The 18,305-nt window shown below is 40.2% G+C and overlaps 1 protein-coding gene across 3 annotated transcripts in view; it reads left to right on the top strand.

Moving 5' to 3' along the window:
• Positions 1-18,305, top strand: part of col28a2a (collagen, type XXVIII, alpha 2a) — a 54,562-nt gene that overhangs the window by 17,352 nt on the left and 18,905 nt on the right. For all 3 annotated transcript variants that reach the window (XM_060930212.1, XM_060930213.1, XM_060930214.1), the window contains 10 exons: positions 3,728-3,772; positions 4,604-4,630; positions 5,397-5,441; positions 5,565-5,609; positions 5,744-5,797; positions 8,971-9,039; positions 9,360-9,428; positions 9,608-9,676; positions 15,253-15,321; positions 18,207-18,275. In XM_060930212.1, the coding sequence (XP_060786195.1) occupies positions 3,728-3,772; positions 4,604-4,630; positions 5,397-5,441; positions 5,565-5,609; positions 5,744-5,797; positions 8,971-9,039; positions 9,360-9,428; positions 9,608-9,676; positions 15,253-15,321; positions 18,207-18,275 (561 nt within the window). The remainder of the gene's footprint in view (positions 1-3,727; positions 3,773-4,603; positions 4,631-5,396; positions 5,442-5,564; positions 5,610-5,743; positions 5,798-8,970; positions 9,040-9,359; positions 9,429-9,607; positions 9,677-15,252; positions 15,322-18,206; positions 18,276-18,305) is intronic.

The following is an 18,305-nucleotide window of genomic DNA, read 5'->3' as shown; positions in this document are numbered from 1 at the left end:
CCAAAGCAGCTTTACAGAATCTGAATGACCCAAGACATGAGCCAATTTTATCCCTAATCTATCTCCAATGAGCAAGCCAGTGGCAACGGTGGTAAGGAAAAACTCCCCCAGATGACACGAGGAAGAAACCTCAAGAGGAACCAGACCCAAAAGAGAACCAATCCTCACCTGGACAACAACAGACAACATGACTATAACATTAACGGTTTTAACATGAAGTCAGTTTCGTTGATGTTATAAACTCTTCATTAATGGAAACTTGAGTGCAAAACAGTTCATGACAACTGCAGTCCTAAAGTTAGCAAGTCAACTGTAGTCCTCAGCCATAAAAGCATTCCTGTAAGTGTCCAGAGCGTGACTTCCAACGGTCCATCTGGGGCCGTCCTCCACAGGAGCGATGTGATGAGACTCCAACCAGACACAGGGCATCAGGATGGATCAGGCAGGTCCGAGGAGCAGAAGAGGTCAGCACCTCGATCCCAGGATTGACATGTAACTCTGAGGGAGCCCCGGGACATAAAGCAGCAGCCACTACACCGTCAACAAACTCGAGTGAGCAAGCGAGTGGGGGACTGACAGCATCCATACATCCCAATTTACCAAAACACTCTATGTCTGAGGACCCTCCAGATCTACACCTTTACCTCATAAGCACCATTAACAAAAGGCTTGACTAAACAGATATATTTTCAGCCTAGACTTAAATGCTGAGACTGTGTCTGATTCCCGAACACTACTTGGAAGGCTGTTCCATAACTGTGGGGCTTTGTAAGAAAAGGCTCTGCCCCCTGATGTAGCCTTCACTATACGAGGTACCAGCAGATAGCCTGCACCTTTTGATCTAAGTAGGCGTGGCGGGTCATAAAGGACCAGAAGTTCGCTCAGGTACTGTGGTGCGAGACCATTCAGTGCTTTAAAGGTCAATAGTAGTATTTTATAATCAATACGATTTTAACCAGTTTCATGAGGTAGTCACCTGGAATGCTTTTCAATTAACAGGTCTGCCTCGTCAAAAGTTAATTAGTGCAGTTTCTTGCCTTCTTAATGTGTTTGAGATCAAATCATAAATAAATAAAAAATACAGTAAATAGCCTTATTCTCCAACAGTAGTAAATCCATATTATATCAAGAACTGCTATGACTTACCTCTGCTGCAGAGGATAAGTTCATTAGACTTACCTGCATCAGAAATCGCCATTTAACATCCCCTTAGATTACAGCCTACATGAATGTTTCACAGAGTTCAAGTAACAGACACAGCTCAACATCATCTGTTCTGAGGAGGCTGTGTAAATAAGGCCTTCATCGTTTAATTGCTGCAAAGAAACAACTATTGAGGAAGACCAAGAAGAGAACCGCTTGGGCCAAGAAACACAACGAATGGACATTAGACCAGTGGAAATCTGTTCTTTGGTCTGATAAATCCAAATTTGTGATTTTTGGTTCCAATCACTGTGTCTTTGTGAGACACAGAAAAGAAGAACAGATGGTATCTGCACATGTGGTTCCCACCGTGAAGCATGGAGGAGGAGGTGTGATGGTGCTTTGCTCATGACAGGATTGGTGATTTATTCAAAATTGAAGGCACATTTAATCAACATCACTACACCAGCATTCTGCAGTGACATGCCACTCCATCTGGTTTGTGCTTAGTGGGACCATCATTTATTTTTCAACAAGACAGTGACCCAAAACACACCTCTAGTCTATTCTTGGGTTTCATGTGACGTCACATCCGCCTCATTAGTTATTCAAAACTTTAGCTGGTGGTCTACCAAAGCTCAGTTGACAAAGCGTTTGTACGGAGAAGGTGCACTGCTCGCATGAAAAATGCCTTACGCTTGCGTTGTTTTAGGTTGTTCGAATCGATCAAACTGTGAAACTGATAAAAGTTTCTTCAGGGTTCCCCGTGAACTAATAAAAAAGGGTGAATGAACACAGGATTTCACAAAAAGACGTCGAGAAAGGTGGCTTTTGAACCTCTCACTGAAATCGAAGGGAGCCGAGTCGAAGCATGCTCGAGTTTGCAGTGATCACTTGGTGAAAGGTTTGTATATCCCTCTCAGCTACGTCCTTAGTATTTTCCCAAGTACTTTTCTTGCCATGTGTCATTATTTTACGGTATTTTTTTTATTAGTCACAAAGCGCTAAAGTTCCCGGCTGTTTCTTTGTTTACTCCTCACTCGATGGCCGCCATACTGAAAACAACGTGCGTCTTGCTTTCTTTAACAGGGTGTCCTAGTGGTCTTTTCAATGAGTCTTTCAGGAAGTGCATGCGATCAAAACAACCACGAATAATAAAGTCCATAAGCATGAAGGTCACAACAAAATTTTTACCCAGCCGTACAGTTACAATGCGCCGTGATCACTTCTCCGTCTTGTTTAACTAAGATCCAGGTCTTTAAAGGGGTTTCTGATGATCTTTGTGAATGATTTACCTGAGAAATAAGAGCCAACACAAGTAAGAATCAAGCGAATTGTTGTTTGCTTACACTTCAACTTGCAGCACTTTGTTGTAAAGAGGCAAATGAAAAGCTTAAAAAAAAAACATACTTACACGGGCAAAAACAATACAGGATTCATTCGGCAGCGACTTGATAGCGAGGTCCTTTACCCAGCCACATACAAAACAGTTGTAAGCCTCCATACTCTTCCACGCTTTCATCTGTTTTGCGGTGTAGAAGGATGTCTGCAACACCAGATAGTTCGAGATGTCGGGGAACTCGACTGAAGGGTAGTTTTCGAGATCATATGACAAATCCTTCTTTCCCAGACTGTAGGGGTCGATTCCATTGCACATAGCGATCTTCTGAATATATCTAAAGCCAGCAGTGGCTTCTAGATTATGAGCGTACTCTGATAAGTTATAGCTAGTTGTTTGCACTACGGCAGCCGTTTTGGTTTGCTCGACCCCCAGCAGTTTTACCAGAAGTGAAATCACTAAGAAAAGTCACGTGAATATAAGGGCTATTTAACCAAGAAGGAGACTGAAAGAGTGCTCCCTAAGATCACCTGGCCTCCACAATCACCGGACCTAAACTGAGATGGTTTGGGATGAATTGGACTGCAGAGTGAAAGAAAAGCCAACAAGTCCTCAACATATATAGGAATTCCTTCAAGGCTCTTGGGAAACTATTCCAGGTGATGAAGTCATGAAGGTGGTTGAATGAATGCAAAGCTGTCATCAAAGCAAAAGGTGGTTTCTTTAAAGAATCTAAAATATCAAACATTTTGCTTTGTTTACACTTTTTTTGCTTATTACATAATTCCATACATGTTATTTCATAGTTTCGATGCCTTCAGCATCATTCCACAATATAGAAAATATTAAAAATAAAGAAAAGCCAGTGAAATAGAGGGTGGGTCTTAACTTTACTGTTCCTGATACCGTATGTCTCTGGGTCATATTTGCTGGTGTATGTGTACGCATGTAATGGCAAAAAAGACTATTTCCTTAAATTAATGCATAGCTTGCATTCCTCAGGATGGAAGTGACTCAGCAAAAAAAAAAAAAAGTTCTCATGTAAAATATGGATTGCTGCTGGATCTAACAGACAAGTCACCTCAAGTCAATTGTCATCCAATTCAAATTCATGTAATACATGTTACACCATACAAGACAATAAAGTGGCTTTGTACACAGGGTGAAATAAAGACAAGTGTAAGTCATACAAATCAGAGAATCGTAATTTTAGTAAGTGAATAACTCATTATCCTGTCCTCCCAGGGTGAAAGTGGGTTGAGTGGAGTTCCTGGTCGTGATGGCTCAGAGGTGAGTACGCCAAAAGTGTCAGGATGAATCTGGACTGACTCAGAAAACACTGCGGTCAACCAGCACCATCTCATAGAGTTTCATCAGCATTTTCATTCGTTGATATAATGTAAAGTTTATAAGAAGCCAACTAGCTAATCCAAAAATATTGGCAAATAAACATTCTTTCTTTCTTCTTTTCTTTCATTTATTTATTTATTTATTTATTTTTCTTTCTTTCTGTTTCTTTCCTTTATTTATTTATTTTCTTTCATTCATTCATTCATTTATTTATTTTTCTCTTTTTCTTTCTTTCTTTCTTTCTTTCTTTCTTTCTTTCTTTATCTATCTTTCTTTCTTTCATTTTTCTTTCTTTCATTTATTTTTCTTTTATTTATTTATTTATTTATTTATTTATGTTTCTTTCTCTCTCTTTCTTTCTTTCTTTCTTTCTTTCTTTCTTTCTTTCTTTCTTTCTTTCTTTCTTTCTTTCTCTTTCTTTTTTCCTTTCTTTCTTTCCTTCTTCCTTCCTTTCTTTTTAATTTATTAATTTTTTTCTTTCTCCTTTTCTTTCATTTATTTATTTATTTTTCTTTCTTTCTTTCCTTTATTTATTTTCTTTCTTTCATTCATTTATTTATTTTTCTCTTTTTCTTTATTTATTTTTCTTTCTTTCATTCATTTATTTTTCTTTCTTTCTCTCTTTTTCTTTCTTACTTTCCTTCTTTCTTTCTTCCTTTCTCTCTTTCTTTTTTCTTACTTTCTCTTTCTTTTTTCCTTTCTTTCTTTCCTTCTTCCTTCCTTCCTTCCTTTTTAATTTATTAAATTTTTTCTTTCTTTCTTTCTTTGCAGGGTAAACCTGGCTACAAAGGAGAAAAGGTATGGCTGCTGTTTTAACTTCATTTTTATTAACATCTTATTCTCTCAGAACAGGTCCCGATTCACATTCCTCACTCTTGTAACTGTTTATCTTTCCAACTGGTTTCAATGTAGTTACAGAACAATTAACAGTACTTAATTAACAATTATTCACAGAAGTCAAATTGAATATCGGTGAATAATAACCAGGATGAAGTCTCGGTTATTATTCACCGATGTTCACTGAGCCTGAGGCAGATAATTGTTTTTGGATAAATATGCAGGTGATTATTTCATAAAAATAAATAAAATCATATATATATATTTTTTAAATCATTTATTTCAAATGTCAGAAGTGGCATGCAAATATAATAAATGTGCAGCACAGGCTTATGGCACTTATCTATGCTAAGTCACATAAAATACTTTGTTTTGAAATGGATAAAATAAATCACAATTCCACCTTACCTTTCAATAGTTTTAGACCAAACTTTATAGCATCTTTAGTGCTTTTAGGAACAGCATTTCCTTTCATCATTTGTACTTCTTCCTCAATTACAGTGACAAAGCGATTGGCCACCGTTTTGCCAAGTTGCTCGAGGTGATTACTGAGAAATAGTCTGAATTCTTGACCAATCAGCACACATGGTTTTCTATAATCACCTGCATATTTACACTAATGGATAATATGGTCTAAGATGAATACCTCAACATTAACCTGAAACTTTAAGGGTTTAAAGTTCTATGTTTACATCCATCAGTTTCACATAGTCTCATCTGTCTGTAGGGAGACAGAGGTGAATGTGGCACACCAGGAATCAAGGGTGACAGGGTGGGTATAAATATGGAGGTCTATTGTGTTAATTTTTCATACAGCAGTATTATCCATTTTGAAAATGCTAGTTTAGTATGGTCTGCCAGTTGTTTCTTAATCTGTTATTAAATCACCATCTAGGGCCCTGAGGGTCCTATTGGTACAAGAGGAACCCGCGGGTTGCAGGTGTGTGAAAACAAAACTATAATGACTTATACACAACAACTCTGCCGTCATGACTGAATTATGCAATGATTATGTTATTTTCAGTCATATAACAGTCTAATATTAAAGCACACCTGCTTGTGTTTCACCTGCAGGGTTTACCAGGACCACAGGGCGACATCGGACCAGAGGGCCTGCAGGGCAAGAAGGTTTGTGTCTTCTAATCAACAACAAGTGCCTACAGCATACAGATGTTACTTTAACACGCACACCTGGGGAAAGCTCATAGATTACACAGGAAACACAAGAATCACCATATTTTACATGGTTACATGCGTGATGTATCTTCCAAAGGTATTTGTTGAGCAGTCTAGCTTTGTGTTTAATTTAACTGCCGGAAGTATCCTAAAGATTCATGTAGACATGCCTAGTAGAGATTCTTTGCGTCTCGCACGCAAAAGACCTGCCTATATTTTTCAATGCTGTAATGTATTTTTAACAACCACTCTAAATGACAGCCATGATATTTAATAACATCAGTAAAGTATTACTCACACAAAGGAAAATTCAAATGGCTCCTGTCCATGTAGCAGCATGCAGACACCATTAGAATAGAGAAGGAGAGACGTACAGTAGTCAAAGATAAACCTACTTATTTAAGGTTCACTGATTGATCATATTTCACTTTGTATACCAAGCAAGCTAAAACAGGAATACACTGAAAGGGGGGCATCGTGGCTCAGGTGGATAAGGTGCCACACCATAAATCCGGGGACCCGGGTTCAATTCCGACCCAAGGTCATTTCCCGATCCCTCACCTGCTCATTTCCTGTCTCTACACTGTCCTATCCAATAAAGGTGAAAAAAGCCCAAAAAAATCTTTAAAAAAAAAGGAATACACTGAAAGAAAAAAGTGCACTTCTCATCCTGGACCTCATCACCTCATCAGAGGGAGGAGCAACTATACAAATATCTCCATTAGATTAGAAATGAGAGCTAGAGGCATGCTGGGGCAATGCGCTTGTAAAATTATTGACATGCGTTCTTGTTGGCTACAGTAACTGCAGCCTCTGAGGTAAAATGCAAATTCAAAGGGCATCGAAACAGGCCTACAAGTAAGCAGAAAGACTGAAAATTGATGAAACGTCACAAAGAAAACCCATCCATCCATTATCTGTAGCTGCTTATCCTGTGCAGGGTCATGGGCAAGCTGGAGCCTATCCCAGCTGACTATGGGCGAGAGGCGGGGTACACCCTGGGCAAGTCACCAGATTATCGCAAGGCTGACACATAGAAACAAACAATCATTCACAGTCAATTTAGAGACACCAATTAACCTAACCTGCATGTCTTTGGACTGCAGAGGAAACCCACGCAGAAACAGGGAGAACATGCAAACTCCACACAGAAAGGCCCTCGTCGGCTGCTGGGCTCGAACCCAGAACCTTCTTGCTGTGAGGCGACAGTGCTAACCACTACACCACCGTGCCGCCCTTACAGAGAAAACCAATTTTATTTATTTTTCATAAATTAATTAATTAAATTTTATTTTTATTTGGAAAAGCACAAATCCCACAGTGGTCATTTTACATAACATCCACATTACTGCAAGGCATTTCAGTCATTTACATCCAAAACAAAAACTATGCAGCATGTTTGATAGCCATTTCATCATCTGGTTCTTCTGGCTTTCTTTTCTAACAACAGGTTTAATTATTTACAATTGAACAAGGAAAGCTTTCACTTCTGATATTGCAGATTGGGTGGAGGAGAAAGAATAAAAAGTGAGCTGTTATGCAATAAAAAGGGGTGAGGAAGGAAAAAAAAAGGGGGGGGGGGGTTGTTACCCAACAGTCTCACTCAGCAATTCTGAAAAATCAACTGAAGTCTGACCTTACGGGTTTAACGTCCTCAGTCCATCTAGTCCAAATATGCTAAATGTTTTCTTTTTGGATCTTGAGGGAAAATGACAGCCTTTCCATAATATAAATTTTGTGTAAAATTTCTATCCGAGAGGTGGCATGGTGGTGTAGTGGTTAGCGCTGTCGCCTCACACCAAGAAGGTCTGGGTTCGAGCCCCGAGGGCCTTTCTGTGTGGAGTTTGCATGTTCTCCCCGTGTCCGCGTGGGTTTCCTCCGGGTGCTCCGGTTTCCCCCACAGTCCAAAGACATGCAGGTTAGGTTAACTGGTGACTCTAAATTGACCGTAGGTGTGAATGTGAGTGTGAATGGTTGTCTGTGTCTATGTGTCAGCCCTGCGATGACCTGGCGACTTGTCCAGGGTGTACCCCGCCTTTCGCCCGTAGTCAGCTGGGATAGGCTCCAGCTTGCCTGCGACCCTGTAGAACAGGATAAAGCGGCTACAGATAATGAGATGAGAATGAGATGAGATTTCTATCCGAGAAAACCGATTTTAATAGTTTTACTGAAAACTATACTTTAGATATAGATAGGTGGATAAATCCTGGGGGCGGCACGGTGGTGTAGTGGTTAGCGCTGTTGCCTCACAGCAAGAAGGTCCGGGTTCGAGCCCCGGGGCCGGCGAGGGCCTTTCTGTGTGGAGTTTGCATGTTCTCCCCGTGTCCGCGTGGGTTTCCTCCGGGTGCTCCGGTTTCCCCCACAGTCCAAAGACATGCAGGTTAGGTTAACTGGTGACTCTAAATTGACCGTAGGTGTGAATGTGAGTGTGAATGGTTGTCTGTGTCTATGTGTCAGCCCTGTGATGACCTGGCGACTTGTCCAGGGTGTACCCCGCCTTTCGCCCGTAGTCAGCTGGGATAGGCTCCAGCTTGCCTGCGACCCTGTAGAACAGGATAAAGCAGCTACAGATAATGAGATGAGATGAGATGAGATGAGATAAATCCTGGAGGAAATTAAGGCATCCAGTAGCTTATATGACACACACAGAAATGCAAAAAAAAAAAAAAACTCACAGAAGACAAAGCCTTCTCTACAGCTTTCATTTTGCAATTTTAATACCCAGATTTCATTTGTTTCATGCTTATGTTAACTCCAAGGCATCGTGTCTGACAGAGATGAGCTATAACTTGTTCAGATCTACAAAGCCAAATACTTTACCACCACTGTACAGAAGGGCAAACAGATTCAAAGTGATTTAAGACATGACTTTGAGTAATTACATACCTTTGAAACTTTACACTGTAACGTCAGATTTTCCACTTGATATTTTAGAACAATTTATGTTTATAGGGCTATAGTCAGATGGGCTGCAGATGTCAAACTGCATGAAAGTATTACTGAATCTCAGTAATTGGCTTAAATTATGTCTCATTTCCCCTTACTTGATGAAAAAAGTGAAAGAGCAGCAATGATTCTGTGTTAGCACTCATTTCCAATGTATTTTTATTCTTGTGCTGTGACAGGGTGAACGTGGTTTGCCTGGTCCACCTGGTCTTCAAGGTGAGACTGGGATTGGACTTCCAGGGCCAAAGGTCAGTGTCTTTCACACCCACTATTATCCAGTTCTTCACCAAGTTTATGATTTCATGTCCAAGTCCTCAACACTCCTCTTTCTAACATGTTATTATGTAAGATAAATCTCGATAAACATACACAAAGATGATTGCAAGCTTACCGATCCCCCTGGTTTTCACACCTTCTTTCCTATAATTACCTTCAAAATGTGTTTTTCCTTCACTACAGAACTGACTCGGCTGCCACTATGAGTTACTACAAAATACATCATAGTATAAAACTTGGATTCAAGTCATGGACACATGATAACCATGTCATTCTGTTCTTTTATCCACAGGGTGATATGGGATTTCAGGGCAGACCTGGTCCTCCTGGCCCAACAGGAATTGGAGAACCAGGACCACCTGTGAGTATATAATGATCCAATACCAAATACATCTTTCTGTCTTTTTCGAGATGTCACAAAGGCTATTTTATCAATAAATGCATATCTATTGTCAACAAATGAATGTTTGTACATGTGTACTATGGAACACTAACATATGATTTACCCTAAAATATATGCTAAAATTATTTTATAATCAGGGGCCTCAAGGTCCACAGGGTGTCCAAGGAGAAAAAGGACCACAGGGAGAAGGATATCCAGGACCTAAGGTAATCGTGCCCATTTTCACTGCCCAAAAGTATTTAAACATAAATCGTTGACTTTAATTCACCTATTATTATACCCCCACTCTGAATGAGTGGGATATACTGGTTTACCTCCGTCCATCCGAAACACCCTTTTTCTCAGCAACTACAAATCATAGCCACTTGGTACTTGGTATCAAACTTCAGCTTGGGGTTCTATACTGTGTATACCATTTTCAGGTCTGTCACACATCAACTTCCTGTTTACTGACTGAATGTATTTATGAAACACATAGCGTGGATTTACAAAGTTTTCGTAACACTCTTCTCAGCAACTACAAATCACAACTGCTTGATATTTGGTAGTGAGCATCAGCTTGGGGTTCTATACCATGTGTACCGTTTTCAGGTCTGTCGCACATCAACTTCCTGTTTACCGACTGAATGTATTTACGAAACATATAGGGTGGAGTTTGATGCGATTTCAAGAAGCAAAATGCTATTTCGGGCGGCACGGTGGTGTAGTGGTTAGCGCTGTCGCCTCACAGCAAGAAGGTCCGGGTTCGAGCCCCGTGGCCGGCGAGGGCCTTTCTGTGTGGAGTTTGCATGTTCTCCCCGTGTCCGCGTGGGTTTCCTCCGGGTGCTCCAGTTTCCCCCACAGTCCAAAGACATGCAGGTTAGGTTAACTGGTGACTCTAAATTGACCGTAGGTGTGAATGTGAGTGTGAATGGTTGTCTGTGTCTATGTGTCAGCCCTGTGATGACCTGGCGACTTGTCCAGGGTGTACCCCGCCTTTCGCCCGTAGTCAGCTGGGATAGGCTCCAGCTTGCCTGCGACCCTGTAGAACAGGATAAAGCGGCTAGAGATAATGAGATGAGATGAGAAAATGACAGTTTACCAGGATGGTATTTGAAATCCCTGGAGAGAACACTGCTCTTTACTTACTTGTTTCAGGGTTCATTATTTGTTGAAGTCAGCATTCATAATAAGTGTCCTATTCCTTCGATTGCTTGCATTCTGATATAAGCGGGAGCGGGGGTATACGTAAGTGAGCAGTAGTTCACAGTTGATCTTTTTTGTTATGCACAACCTTATTTCATGAAAACAGGCTTTTTAATTGCAAAAGACAATATAAGGTAACAAAGGCAAACTCATTTTGTTGTGAATGACAATTATTTCCATAGTCCTTCCAGCTGAAACTCAAAATAGATATATAAACTAATTCATAAACTCTGTGTCTACATAAAATCATTGCAACATCGTGAGCAGATATATAGAGCCAAACTGAGATTAGAGTCATTTCAGGTCATGTATGTGAAACATCTTTAGACGTCTTGCCTGCACTGCAATTAACTTTTCTGACTACAGTTCCTTTTCCTCGACTGTAAATGCACTGTTATTCTCCATGCTGGAACATGTAAGATGAATTAGAAGCAGTTTTTCCCCAATGTTTTTCCCCAATTTACTTCAAAAGCTGAGGAATGTGTACAGAAGGCTGGAATGCACAAAACAAATAAGAGCAAGATAAGAAACTTTGATAACCTTTGTTCGGAGTGTTAGCCTTGAGCCTTAGAAACCTGTTTGATTCAACAAGCAATGATAATTATCAATAACTTATGATTAAATAAAATTGCCGGAACAACAACTAACATGCTTGCTATGTCAAGCTTAAACAGTACTTGTACGTTTTATATACATGCCTATGCTCTTAGAAAAAAAGGGTTCTTCAACTGTTCTCTGAGGATCCATTGGATAAATAAGGATTCCTAGCTTCTTTAAAAAAAAAGGTAGGGTTCTATTTGGCGCTCTTTCTGATCAAGATATTTAACAATTATTCCACGAAATCAAGTCGTACTTGAGCTGATAGACAACGAGGCGTGTAGCTCCGAGTCGGCTATAAGCCATGTACGATGAGATTGAGTGGAATAACTGTTTTATTCTATCCACATTCACTGGATTTTGAGAAACAGAGCATTTTATTTTTATTTTTCGTAAATTCGATAAATAAAAACTTTATACAAAAAGTCCGACAAAATCATTTCCGCTTAGAATGTAAACAAACCGGCAAAATGACAGTAGCAATTTGTGAAAAATGCTATCATAATAATTCTTGAAAAATTAAAAAAAGAGACGTTCTTACCATCAGATACTTTTATTCCATGTTTTGTTGCTTTTTTTTTTGTATTTTGGGGGGTTTGTTTTCAAGTAGAGTTTTTACTTCATCCTTGGTTGGTTCAGCAAAATGCTCCGCCATTTCGTTTTTCTCTACTTACGGTATATGAGCTGATAGCCTAGTAGTAGAGTAGCCAATCAGAGTGCGAGATTGCTCATATCCAGTGAATGTGGATATAATAAACTCTGTTGTAGAGCATTTTAAGGATTTCCACAGAAATGCAACTGAAAAACCCTTAAGTGTTTTAAATTTTCTAAGAGTATAATCATTCATTCATTCTCAACCTAACAGCTTTATACTGGTCAGGGTCATGGTGGATCCAGAGCCTATCTGATGAAGATTGGGTGTAAGGCGGGAATGTAATTTGGACGAGATGTAATTCCATCACAGAGCACTACACACACATTCATACCAAGGGGCAATTTAATGTAGACAATCTACCTACAGGCATGTTTTTGGGAGGTGGGGAGAACTTGCAAAACTCCAGACAGTAGCTGAAATCAGACTCTAATTAGAAACTCTGGAATTAGAAATTACAATTCGAAACTCTGCCACACAAAGAGTGTAGAAAATGTGTAATATAATGGAAACACCTATTCCTTATTCTGCACAGCAATCACTTTGTGAATTATTAGTTGGCATATGAAGATAATATATTTTGTAGATCCTGAATATCTGTGAAATCACCAAAAATCTTTTAAGCAAAATCAGCTCCTTTTAGTAGTAAAGGAAAATTGGACTTCTTATAGCCTTCCATGGTGGTGTAGTGGTTAGCACTGTCGCTTCACAGCAAGAAGGTTCTGGGTTTGAGCCCAGTGACCGACGGGGGCCTTTCTGTGTGGAGTATGCATGTTCTCCCCGTGTCTGTGTGGGTTTCCTCCGGTTTCTCCCACAGTCCAAAGACATGCAGGTTAGGCTAATTGGTGGCTCTAAATTGACCATAGGTGTGAATGTGAGTTTGAATGGTTGTTTGTCTCTATGTGTCAGCACTGCGATGGTCTGGTGACTTGTCCAGGGTGTACCCCGCCTCTCATCCATAGTCAGCTGGGATAGGCTCCAGCTTGCCCGCAACCCTGCACAGGATAAGTGGTTATGGATGGATGGATGGATGGATGGATAATAGCCTTCCATGAGTGAGTGTCAAGCCAAGAGAGGTTTAGGCAATAGCAGTTTTGAAAATACACTGACACAATTACAATTACAGTTTTGCTATGATGGCTGTTCATGACAACCGCGGTCCTAAAGTTATTGTGGCACTTATGCCTTTTGGAGATCATTTCATCTTCAACTTGCTTAACTGTTCACAGTAACAACAATTTTGACCAGGGGTGCCCAAACTTTTGCATACCTACAGTGGTGCTTGAAAGTTTGTGAACCCTTGAGAATTTTCTATATTTCTGCATAAATATGACCTAAAACATCAGATTGTCACACAAGTCCTAAAAGTAGATAAAGAGAACCCAGTTAAACAAATGAGACAAAAATATTATACTTGGTCATTTATTTATTGAGGAAAATGATCCAATATTATGTATCTGTGAGTGGCAAAAGTATGTGAACGTCTAGGATTAGCAGTTAATTTGAAGGTGAAATTAGTCAGGTGTTTTCAGTCAATGGGATGACAATCAGGTGCGAGTGGGCACCCTGTTTTATTTAAAGAACAGGGATCTATCAAAGTCTGATCTTCACAACACGTCTGTGGAAGTGTATCATGACATGAACAAAGGAGATTTCTGAGGACCTCAGAAAAAGTGTTGTTGATGCTCATCAGGCTGGAAAAGGTTACAAAACCATCTCTAAAGAGTTTGGACTCCACCAATCCACAGTCAGACAGATTGTGTACAAATGGAGGAAATTCAAGACCATTGTTACCCTCCCCAGGAGTGGTCGACCAACAAAGATCACTCCAAGAGCAAAGCGTGTAAGAGTCGGCGAGGTCACAAAGGACCCTAGGGTAACTTCTAAGCAACTGAAGGCCTCTCTCACATTGGCTAATGTTAATGTTCATGAGTCCACCATCAGGAGAACATTGAACAACAATGGTGTGCATGGCAGGGTTGCATGGTTTGGGCCTGTTTTGCTGCATCTGGGCCAGGACGGCTTGCCATCATTGATGGAACAATGAGTTCTGAATTATACCAGCGAACTCTAAAGGAAAATGTCAGGACATCTATCCGTGAACTGAATCTCAGGAGAAGGTGGGTCACGCAGCAAGACAATGACCCTAAGCACACAAGTCGTTCTACCAAAGAATGGTTAAAGAAGAATAAAGTTAATGTTTTGGAATGGCCAAGTCAAAGTTCTGACCTTAATCCAATCAAAATGTTGTGGAAGGACCTGAAGCGAGCAGTTCATGTGAGGAAACCCACCAACATCCCAGAGTTGAAGCTGTTCTGTACGGAGGAATGGGCTAAAATTCCTCCAGGCCGGTGTGCAGGACTGATCAACAGTTATTGGAAAAGTTTATTTGCAGTTATTGCTGCACAAGGGGGTCACACCAGATACTGAAAGCAAAGGTTCACATACTTTTGCCACTCACAGATATGTAATATTGGATCATTTTCCTCAATAGATCAAGTATAATAAACAATGAACAAGTATAATATTTTTGTCTCATTTGTTTAACTGGGTTCTCTTTATCTACTTTTAGGACTTGTGTGAAAATCTGATGATGTTTTAGATCATATTTATGCAGAAATATAGAAAATTCTAAAGGGTTCACAAACTTTCAAGCACTACTATATAACATATTTAGTTATAAAAGAGCACTCACTGGGCGAGGAGGGTGCAGTATTTGAGGTAGTGGATTGACATGAATCTTGTTTGATTGACTCTGTGATCATTTGGGAAGATTCTTCAATAAGTTTGCGTTTCTTTCTGTGTTCTGTAAGCCAAGCATTTCGAGCTCCCGCTTTAGTATGATCTTTGATTTTGTTGTGGCCCATATTTTGTGCTGGAGCCCAGTCTGGATCTGTAAAATTGTAGAGATCAGCTGGTTTCCCTAATGGAAAGAAAAAACAAAATAAAAGCAGCAGCATCAAAAATTATAGACAACTCTTTTTAAAATGAAATAATTGTAGAAGCCTTTGATTGTCAGCTCACACAAACGATGATCTATAAGAAATGTGCGCTGCATGAGTTTGTGTATATCCTCCAACATGGCCAACTTCCAGTTCAAAGCATCATGCATAATTAGCTATGATGTCACGTGCAAACAAAGAATACAAATAAACTTGGCTTGATTTGACTTGACAGTTGGCAAGAACTAGGAGTACATTCCAAAAGAAGGAAATAGTGTTTCCTTATCTTGAAATTATTGTGAATGCTGAAGCACAATACCAGCTTTGCAGTGAATTAGGCTTAATGGTGGTGGGGGAGGGGCATTTCAAGGTCAAAAGGGCTGATGACATTGCCTTTGTTTGGCAGGGAGACCGGGGGCCAGATGGACCGAGGGGCCCAAGGGGACAACCAGGCGCTGGAATTAAAGGAGAAAAGGTAGGCTGTAAATAAATCAGCTAATGAATGGTGTTCACACAAACACACCATGCTTGCCACACAAAAGACAAAATGAAGTACATAAAGGATGGGTAAAGGTCCGTTGAGGAGATATTAGCCATGCTGGGGGGCTTGGGAGTGAGATATAACAGATGGGATGGTAAAAAAATTTATATATATATAATATGAGTTCCTGTGGGAAAGGCTTAAAAGATCTCCAAAATGCATGATAACCTCAATATATACATAATCAGACTTAATGTATATTTATGCAGCAAATGTGCACTAAGACTGAGGCACTAATTCTTTATACTGCACAGCATTCACAGCCCCAAATCAGGAAAAGTTGGGACGGTATGTCGAAATAAAAATGAAAACTGAAAACTGTCACTACGTTTACATGCACATGGAGAGAATCGAATTTCTGCCGCTGCTCGACTGAAATCAAAGTTCAAAATGCCATGTATACACCTTAATTCGGCTGAAATTGAACCGAACTTGATTTCTCGGAATCGAGCTACATGACCTAGTTTATGCGATTTCTGCTGAGCTACTTTGTGCATGTATACCCTATCGAGCTAGTTGTCAAGCTACTTCCGGAAGTGACGAGACCACAAGCGGGAAACACAACAGCCTCGGTCGGCATGACAACAGTAGTAGCGAGCAGCAGAAGAGGTCAGGAGGAACAAACGAAGAAGAGAAAATGGCAATGTAGAGCTCTCTGAAGTGTGGGTGGAACACAGAGGACGGCAGGACAAAGCTTCTGGTACTAATAGGCTTTTTATTGTCAGACTTTTCAGTTTAACAGCCTACTTTTATTCTTGAGAGAAAAACACACACGCGCGCTGTGTTCTAGTCCCGGGATGAGCTGTCCCCTCTGCTCTGCCTCCTTAAATAGGGCGCGGTTACTGGGAAGACACACAAACACAGGTTAATTACCGTCAGGTGTCGTGATTCTGCCACTCACCTTCCCTGGCTCCGCCCTCCTGTCACAGACCGGCGCTTGACCACGCCCCCACTGCCACAGGCAAGCAGAAACGTGCACTTCTGGAGCAATGAGGAGACAGAGTTCATGCTCATTCAGCTTAAGGAGTTGAATATATTAAAATTCATGGACGGGAGAAAAACGCGCAATGGAGAACACGGAACTGATAACTTTGTTTACACTCTTGAATAGCTCTTCTTCATGACGACAACCGGAAGTGTACCAACACGATGGGGCGTGTAGCGCCACCTGTGGTTCGGGTGCACAATGCACCTCACACAATAGCTCGATTTCATTGTGTGCATGTAGGATTGAATTTCTCTGGCACCCTGCTGGGACCTTCAGCTCGATTACCGACAGCAGCTCGATTTGGATGTGCATGTAAACGTAGTCACTGATTTATAAATAATCTTTGACCTGTATTGCACTCAAAACAATACAAAAGCACACTATTTGATGTTTTACCTCATGAATTTTATTGTTTTTTTCAAAACAAATAACTTATTTCATATCTGATTCTTGTAACACATTTAAAAAACTTGGGACAGTGAAGCATTTACCACTTTATAATGTTGCCATTCCTTCTCACAACACTTAAAAGATGTTTAGGGACTGGAGACACCAAGTGATGAAGCATTTCAGGTGTTATTTTGTCCCATTCTTCCTGCAAACAGGTCTTAAGGTGTGCAATTGTACGGGTTTGTCATTGTCATATTTTTCATTTTCTAAATTCGCCAAAAATTCTCTACTGGGGACAGAAGGGACAGGCACCCTCTTCTTCCACAACCATGTCTTTGTAATGTGTGGTTTTGCATTGTCTTGTTGAAATATCTATGGAAAAGATATCGTCTTGAAGGCAGCATATGTTGCTCCAAAACCTCAATGTACTTTTCTGCATTAATGCTGCCATCACAGAAGTGTAAGTTACCTTTACCAAGGGCACTGACACAACACCATGCCGTGAAAGACTCTGGCTTTTGGATTTGTTGCTAGTCACAATCTGGATGGTCCTTTTCTTCTTTGGTCCAGAGCACACGGCATCCATTTCCAAAAAAGACCTGGAATACTGATTCATCTGACCATCCACATTTCCACTGTGTGATGGTCCATCCCAGATGCTTCAGAGCCCAGAGAAGTCAATGGTGCTTCTGGACACAGTTAACATAAGGCTTCCTTTTTGCACAGTCAAGTTTTAGCTGGTATTGGTGGATGTAACTCTGTATTGTAGTGCTTGATAAAGGTTTGCCAAAGTAATCCAGAGCCCATGTGGTTATATCAGATATTATGTACTGTAGAGGGTGAAATATCCAAACCCCTTTCTATCTTTCTTTGAGAAATATTGTTTTTAACCATTTCAATAATTTTTTTCATGCATTTGTTGACAAACTGGAGATCCTCGACCCATCTTTGTTCCTCAAAGACTAGGCCTTTCCTGGACACTGACTTTGTACCAAATCATGATTATGATCACCTGTTGACATCACCTGTTTCAAATCACATCATTATTTAATTGTTTTACCTAATTACTAGCCTTAAATTGTCCCTGTTCCAACTTTTTTGGAATGTGTTGCAGGTCTGAAACACAGGAATGGATGTATATTAACAAACGAATTGAAGTTGATCAGACAGAACATGTGATATCTTGAGTTCATACTGTCTGCAATGAAATACAAGTCAAAGTAAATTTACAAGCCATTGCTTTCTTTTTTTTTTTTACTTGCATTTTCCATACTGTCCCAACTTTCTGATTTGGGGTTGTACTTTGAGTTATCTCATTAAAATAACCTATAATATTAGTAGCCAGATGGTATCGAGCATAGTCAGTGTGGGTTTTTTTTATTTTTTATTATGTCTCCTGCAGTTGAATCTGACTCATTCTTTTCTGTCTTGTGGTATTTAGGGTGAGCTTGGCCCTGTAGGCCCTCCAGGACCAGTTGGGCTTCCTGGGATTGGCATTCAGGGCGAGAAGGTACCATGATTTAAGTAACGATGACTATAC

Source organism: Neoarius graeffei, chromosome 9 (genome assembly GCF_027579695.1).
Source record: "Neoarius graeffei isolate fNeoGra1 chromosome 9, fNeoGra1.pri, whole genome shotgun sequence".
NCBI lineage: Eukaryota > Metazoa > Chordata > Actinopteri > Siluriformes > Ariidae > Neoarius > Neoarius graeffei.
The sequence above is the reverse complement of the archived record's forward strand: the minus strand, read 5'-3'. Positions and strand labels throughout refer to the sequence as shown.